General features: G+C 39.5%; 1 protein-coding gene across 1 annotated transcript; it reads left to right on the top strand.

The window, feature by feature from the left end:
- Positions 1 to 276: 276 nt before the first annotated feature.
- LOC131601933 (L-ascorbate peroxidase, cytosolic) lies at positions 277 to 2,900 on the top strand. The gene is made up of 10 exons (XM_058873864.1): positions 277 to 435; positions 629 to 759; positions 912 to 1,086; positions 1,192 to 1,257; positions 1,571 to 1,619; positions 1,705 to 1,790; positions 2,005 to 2,084; positions 2,175 to 2,277; positions 2,381 to 2,439; positions 2,564 to 2,900. The coding sequence occupies exons 2-10, from the start codon at positions 641 to 643 to the stop codon at positions 2,577 to 2,579; spliced, it is 753 nt and encodes a 250-aa protein (XP_058729847.1). The 5' UTR covers positions 277 to 435; positions 629 to 640; the 3' UTR covers positions 2,580 to 2,900.
- The last annotated feature ends 5,155 nt before the right edge of the window (positions 2,901 to 8,055 follow it).

The raw sequence follows: 8,055 nt of genomic DNA, 5'->3' as shown, positions 1-8,055 counted from the left end.
GAAATCTATTCTACAATATTATAGTCAACAACGGGGCTATGTCATAACTCATCACGCAACAAAACCCGTTTTCACGCATCTAAAAAACTCACGACCTTTCAGAATAGTATTTTTTTATTCCATTATTTCCCATTTTTCTCCGTCGCTCATTCGTCATTCACGAAACCTACCTCACCTACCCAACGATCAACCACACAGTGAATTTAGTCACTTACACGTGTATATTCATCTTAACCATCGACTCTTCAAATCAACCATAACCGTACGATTCAAACCATCCAACGGCTCACAGTAAAGCTACTAGAACTTTCGCTTCTTCCTTCCCCTTTATATTACGTGTTCTTCATTTCTAACACACGCTCTTCACTCTTGGCTCGTGCTCTCCTCGTGTCACTAGGGTTTATCGTTGTTGCTCTCTTCTTCTTAGATTTCGAGGTTCGAATCGCTTTCGATTTTGATTCTGCTTTTTCTTCGTTATAGTAATTGTAGAATAATCGAATCGCTTCTTGAATCGTTTTTTTATTGAATAGATCCATGTTTTGTTCTTGTTTTTACTTCGATTTGTTCATACACGCGATGATCTGATACTGTTATGTGATTTGTGAATTTTTGTTTGATTTTGATGTAGAATCGTTAAGCTATGGGAAAATCTTACCCTACCGTTAGTGCCGATTACCAGAAGGCCATTGAAAAGGCTAAGAGGAAGCTCAGAGGTTTCATCGCTGAGAAGAAATGCGCTCCTCTAATTCTCCGTTTGGCGTAAGTTTTATAATCTGCTTATTTTTTATAGGATAATCGATTTGTGAGATTTTGATTTTGATTTTGTAATTGTTGTGATTAAGTCTGTGTGTAATTTTTTGTTGTTGATGATTTTTGTGCGATTATTTTATTGTGATGGTTTGTTTGTGTAGATGGCACTCTGCTGGTACTTTTGATTCGAAGACAAAGACTGGTGGTCCTTTCGGAACCATCAAGCACCAAGCTGAGCTTGCTCATGGTGCTAACAACGGTCTTGATATCGCTGTTAGGCTTTTGGAGCCTCTTAAGGAGCAATTCCCTATTGTGAGCTATGCTGATTTCTACCAGGTTGGTAATTTGTTTTCTGTGTGCTTAGGTTTTTTGATTTGAGGTTATGTGATTGTTTAGTTTTTGTGATTACGTGGTTGATGGTTTATTTTCTTTGTAACGCAGTTGGCCGGTGTTGTTGCTGTTGAGGTCACTGGTGGACCTGAAGTTCCTTTCCATCCTGGTAGGGAGGTATGTTTGACCACTACTGATACATGATCGCATTTGTAATGTTTATCAATCTCATTTACATGATTGATAAATCAATTATTGCTTTTAACTTTACCGGTTTTATAATGATTGAATTCATATCAGTGGATACTTTTTTTTAAGATGATAAGTGTGTGATTATTCTTTTATAACATACTATTATATTTATGTAAGCAAATTATGGTTAAATCTTTTTACACAGTAGTGATGATGTATCCTTTATCTTTTATTTTTACTTTATTCTTAAAGCTATTGGAAGCTAATATCAGTCCTTTTGTTTTGTTTTTTATATCAGGACAAGCCTGAGCCACCTCCAGAGGGTCGCTTGCCTGATGCTACCAAGGGTCAGTGTTCTTAAAGTGAAATGTAAATTAATTCATATGTTTTATTGTATTTGTTTGGCTTAGGATTTGCTCTTGATTATTGCAGGTTCTGACCATTTGAGGGATGTGTTTGGAAAAGCTATGGGGCTTAGTGATCAGGACATTGTTGCTCTATCTGGTGGTCACACCATTGTAAGTCATAACTTCAAGCTTGCTTCTAGTATTATAGTTGTATTAATAAGATTTGCATAATCATATAGTACATTGTGATTGTGCAATTCAGGGTGTGGTTGATAATATTACTAGCTGTATAATTAAGCCGACTTTTGTAAATGTTATATATAATGATGTATTCTCAATGCTGTGTGGTCTTGACTGTTTTGGTTATGTTTAATGTAATTGGTAGGGAGCTGCACACAAGGAGCGTTCTGGATTTGAGGGACCATGGACTTCTAATCCTCTCATTTTTGACAACTCATACTTCACGCAAGTCTTTTGAACTTTTTCTTTCAACCTCGTCCCCTTTTATCCAGTTTTAAATTATCTTCATTGACAATATTATTGATAAATGTACAGTGAGTTGTTGACTGGTGAGAAGGATGGCCTTCTTCAGTTGCCAAGTGACAAGGCACTTTTGTCTGACTCTGTATTCCGCCCTCTTGTTGAGAAATATGCTGCGGTATGTAAATCTCCACAATCTTTTTTAATAATGAAGTTCTGTATGAAATTATGATGTCTGCTATTAAGCTATTAAAATAATTCTCATCTGTCAATGTTGGCAGGATGAAGATGCCTTCTTTGCTGATTACGCCGAAGCACATCTTAAGCTCTCAGAGCTTGGGTAAGTCATATCTTATCATTAAACTTTGAAGCTTATGAGCATACTTGGTGGTATACCTTTGTTATTTTAGTTGTGGATTGTGTCTATTAGGGAATTGATTCATTTATATATTTTTACCTTGCAGATTTGCTGAAGCCTAAGTGATAGAAGTTGTTTGGTGTTTAGAGAGGCGTTGTGCTCTGAATCTTTACATAAATTTCGTAGAAATTGCTCTTATCTTCAATGTGGATTCATCTTAGTTGGGTAGCATTTTGGTTGTATTTTGGAAGTTTGATTGTTTTCTCTATTGTTGAACCTCGGTTAAATAACATTGTTAAGTGGTAATGCCCAGCTAAATTGGTTTCCTGTTAATAACTTCCGAGACATATCCAAAGCTTTTGTGTTTTCCTGTTAATAACTTGTCGGTTGAAATTTCATGTGAAGTGGTAATGCCCAGCTAAATTGGTTTTTATACTCTTTAATATCACTTCCGCCACATATTCAAAGCTTTTGTGTTTTCTTGTTAATAACTCGTCGGTTGAAATTTCATGAGAAGTGGTCAATTTATTTATTTAGTAAAATTTGAAACATCATCCATTGGTAAAAATCAATGAAAGATATTGCTTATTAGATCATTGGGGAAGAAGATAACAACACTTAACTCTTTTTTAATAAACTATTAACATGTAGGGGGTCAAGTAACATATTTGCCCTTTGCAAAGTTGGTGAATTGTGATTGACTATTAAATGTTATAAACAATATCAATCACCAATCTTGCCCATATCAATTTCGCTGTAGAAAAAAAAAGATTAAAACAAGGTTGCACTAATGGTTAGTTATATAGTGATTTTAATTTAACAAGTTATACCTTAACAAGCAAAACATTTAAGAAAAGATTTATTAAGGGTTTTTAACTTGGAGATTAATTTCAGACCCTTACGGTCTTTGAGTTGGAATCTTATTAAAGAGATGTAGTTTAGATACTTATGAAAGAAAGAACGGAGGGATTAATAGTTGGTGGATTTTATCGAAATAGGGTCTCAAGAATGGAGGGAATAGTTGGTGGATTTTAACGAAATAGAGTTTCGAATTTGGGGTTTTAAATAAGTTAGTGCTAAATGGTTGCGACACTAGTTTTTAGAATGATAGGTGATATTTTCTAATGGGTTTTAAGTATAGTTGGCTATCCCTAAGAATAGTAAAGTTATTGATGTTGGTTGCAAGAAGTATTAAGTATATTTGGTTATCCTCAAGGATAAGCAAAGTTATTGATGTTGGTTGCAAGAACTAACAAGTATTAAGTAAAGTTATTGATGTTGGTTGCAAGAACTAAGAAGTATTAAGTAAAGTTATTGATGTTGGTTGCAAGAAGTATTAAGTAAAGTTATTGATGTTGGTTGCAAGAAGTATTAAGTATATTTGGTTATCCTCAAGGATAAGTAAAATTATTAATGTTGGTTGCAAGAAGTATTAAGTATATTTGGTTATCATCAAGGATAAGTGAAGTTATTAATGTTGGTTGCAAGAAGTTACAAGTAATTGGTTATCCTCAAAGATATGTAAAGTTATTGATGTTGGTTGCAACACTAGCTTCTGGTCTAGAGAGTTGCTAAATCAGAATGAAGAGAAAAATTTAATTTCTTTGAGAAATACTATTGTGGAAGGAGTGGAATGTAAAAAGTTACAGAGGAAGAATTTAATGCTCTATATTATAAGTTAAGGCATATTATAAGTTAATAAGTTAATTCAATGGAGCGTCATATATTATTTGTCAGATTAAATCGTGATTACATAAGACTTCTATTTATTCTGTCCTTGTTAAATTTTGACTAGTCTACACAGGCTATCAAAAATTTGAGACCCATCTAATAGTGAAACACATTTAGACAAATTCAAAGGATTGAGTAGCAGGGAGTAAGGTTAGGGATGGCAAACAAACCGGTACCCGCGAGTAAAATCCGTCACAGATACGGGTTTTACTATTAACAGGTATCCACAAGTAAAATAAATGGATATTTAGTTATCCGTTTTCTAATGGGCATGGATACGGATTTGATGGTATCCGTATCCGCGTATATCCATATCCGTTAATAATTAACAAAATTAGTTAAATATGTTGTCATTAATAGCCATTTAATTTTCATCTCCTTTTCAATTTTCATCAAAAACTCTAAATTATTATAGCTTTTATTTTGATGCCACTTACTTTTCATATTAGTTTCTATAAACTACTACGCATTGGTTCTGGTTGAGCAACAAGTATAAATATATTCGACACAATTACTTAAATGTTTTTTATTTGAAGAGGTGAGCTAAATTTATAAATAAAGCCACTTCATAACATTTGATTTATCTCTTCAACAAAATTCTCAACACAAATACTTATATTCAGATAGTTCTTATCATTCTTTGCTATTCAAACATAAACAGTCAAAATAGCTCTCATTCTCACCATCACCACTTATGTCTTACGGGTATTTACGGGTATCCGTCAAACGGATATTCGTCTTACGGGTATTTTAATTCATTTACTCTCAAAATAGTTTGTTTAGTAAATATAATATTCTTACCCACCTCATACTCGCGCGTGTATTCGTCAGACGGGTACCTGTGAAATATCTTTTTATTTACCGGTATTCATAAATATCTTTTTATTTACTGGTATTCATAAAAACATTTAAGTATGGGGTCTGCCATTGGAGGTTGCAGAGAAGTTCTGCGCAGGGGTGTTTCGGAAGTTCATTTTCGAAAACACCTCCATCCCAGTTTTCGGAAATGAACTTCCGAACTGTATCAGAAGTGCATTTTTTTTTGTTTTTTCATTTGTCTCGCATATTAATCGATTTCGATTGTTTACAGGAACATGTCAGGCAACCAACCAGCACGCATCAGACAGGGTAGGGAGACCCAGACTGCGTCGGCTAGACGCGAGCGGGCGGCGGCGCAGCTAACGTCGACACAGGGACGGGGGCAGGGTCGGGGACGACGTGTGCGAGTTCCCGTGGGCGAGGGAGAGGGTACATCTGCTTCAGGATCTAGGAATCGGCTGGCTCGGGTATCTTCTTCCCGCCAGCGAGAGGAGGAGGAGGAGGATGAGGAGGAGGTGGCGGCAGTGCCCTACCACGAGCCGGAGGGGGTACCGGATGTTGACCCTCCAGCCAGGGAGGAGGATGAGCAGGAGGACAGCTATTCGGGAGGGCCCATTGACACTTCCGTGCTGATTCACTACCACGATCACGTCGCTCGGCGTATCTGGGAGGGAGAGGTATTTTTTATAAATTAACCGTTTATTTGTCACCATTTTTTATAATTTAACCGTTTATTTGTCGCTTATTTAATATATGTCGCTTATTTGTTTTTTTTGTAATAGGAGAGAGAGCCGTTGAAAATGGTGAACCACGCCCGGAAGATTTTCAGTCTGTTTAAACCAGCAGCTGAGTGGTTTAACGACCATGTGCGAGGTTCAGGGCTTAGCGGGCTCTGCATGACGGGGTACACCACCATCAGCACCGGCATGCAGGGGGCATTTGTGGAGCGCTGACACAAGGAGACGTCATCTTTCCACTTGCCGGTTGGGGAGATGACGATCACCTTGCATGACGTGCAGTGTCTTCTCCACCTGCCGATTAGGGGGCCGCTGTTGCACCACTCCCGGATCCAGAGGGTCGAGGCCATTGAGTGGGTGACGCTCTATTTGGGCATGGAGCACGAGGTTGCTCACTTTGAGTGCGTCACGACATCTGGGCCTCATATCCGGTTCACCACACTGAGCGCTTATTTTGAGCACCACCTGGACGCGGCGGCCGATGCCGAGCAGGAGGGTGACGAGCTATTCACACAGTATCACCGCGGCTGCGCTCTCCGGTGCTGGTACATGCATGTGGTAGGCGCTGCATGCTTTGTGGACAAGAGTGCAAGGTACGTCGACGTGACCTACCTCCGCTACTTCATGGACCTGGATACCGTTCACCAGTGGAACTGGGGGGCAGCTACTCTGGCATACCTCTACCAGAAGCCGAATGAGGCCTCCAACTGGAGGACGAGACAGTTGGCCGGATCCTGCACACTACTTACGATACGTTTTATTTTAATACATTATCGTATTTATTTATTTATTTATGTTTCGTATTTATTTTTAATACATTATCGTGTTTCTGTTTCAGAGCTGGATCATCTCCTACTTCTCCCGCATCCACGGCTTTCACATCGATCCTGCGTACGTGGACGCCATGCCCAGGGCCGCCAGATACGTTCTCCAGAGGGGGAACGATGCGATGGGACCATACCGTGGATACCTGGACCGCACGATGCACGACGACGTCACCTGGAGGCCGTTCAGCGACTACGCTCAGACTGTCCCCTTTGACGGCATTGCTCTATATTCAGGCTGGCTGGCATGCGGGACTACCATCATGGTTCGGTATCTCCCTGAGCGGTGCATGCGTCAGTTCGGATTCGTGCAGCGGATACCCAGGTCACCCTTTGAGGCTGCTCCCGACACAGTGACCCGAGTGCAGCTCACTGCCATATGGGAGGACTGGCAGCATCATGTGGTACCGCAGGAGTACCGTCTCACTCGGGTCACACAGGACTGGCACAGTGAGGAGGGATACGTCACATGGTTCTATCGGGTGTCACATCCTCTGCTGAGACCCGACGTTCCCGGCGCTTCTAGGCCAGCACACGAGGAGATCCTGGAGAACCAGCAGGCCGAGGATGACCACGCCATTGATCTCATGCCGATCTGCCAGCGTATAGAGATGCTTGTGCGGGACGCGTTGGATCGAGGTGTCGTTCAGCAGGGCGGTCCAGAGGCTGTGGCTGTGATGGAGATGATCGTCACTGATGCGGGCAGTGCGGCGGGGTACAGGCGGCAGAGGAGGGCCCAGGGTGAGAGGGTTAGGCACACCCAGTAGTGGTCGGGTTTATTTATTTTTTGATTTCGGATTGTATCTTTCGCACAGTATTATTATTATTTTCGGCTTGTATATATTATTTGGATTTGATTTATCATATTAGTATTTTCAGTTTATCTGTTGCTTATTTTATTTGGCGTTTGCGTTTAATTAAAATGCGAGACTGTTAAGATAAAACATAAAAAAAAAACACAGTTTCTGTATAATTCGGAAGTTCATTTCCGAAGACACCCCCCATGAGGTGTTTTCGGAAGTTCATCTCCGAAGACACCCCCCATGAGGTGTTTTCGGAGATGCACTTCCGAATTGTGGAAATTTTTAAAAAAAAAACGCTTCGGAAGTTCATTTCCGAAGCAGGGGTATTTTGGGATTTTCGCTGGGGGTGAGTGGATGACCCCATAGGGAGGTGGCTAAAGAAATTTTCTATATGAATGATATTAGAGTAAATAAAAGTATAAAACCGTGTAACTATTTTGGTAATAGTTATACAAAGTTGGTTTGGGTGGTTAAGCAGGTTAGTTAGTTTGTAAGTAACTCTATGCCATGTATAAATATATCCACATTATTCCTTTGTAAAACAATGAACTAATATCAGCAATTACAAGAAAATTACAAGAAAATCTTGTAATGCAATTATCTCTAGTCTCCTAGTCTCTTTGCTTCTACTATCTTCTCTTTCCCTTATAGAAGAAGTATCGTGAAAGTTCTCCTTTACTTCAC

This window comes from Vicia villosa, linkage group LG5, assembly GCF_029867415.1.
Source record: "Vicia villosa cultivar HV-30 ecotype Madison, WI linkage group LG5, Vvil1.0, whole genome shotgun sequence".
Lineage (NCBI taxonomy): Eukaryota > Viridiplantae > Streptophyta > Magnoliopsida > Fabales > Fabaceae > Vicia > Vicia villosa.
The sequence above is the reverse complement of the archived record's forward strand: the minus strand, read 5'-3'. Positions and strand labels throughout refer to the sequence as shown.

Bases quoted from the DNA above. Each gene is read 5' to 3' on its own strand.
- LOC131601933 (XM_058873864.1), top strand. From the start codon at position 641: ATGGGAAAATCTTACCCTACCGTTAGTGCCGATTACCAGAAGGCCATT. The intron at 1,258-1,570 runs GTATGTTTGACC...TTTTTATATCAG, and splicing joins CTTTCCATCCTGGTAGGGAG to GACAAGCCTGAGCCACCTCC. The intron at 2,085-2,174 runs GCAAGTCTTTTG...ATAAATGTACAG, and splicing joins TTTGACAACTCATACTTCAC to TGAGTTGTTGACTGGTGAGA.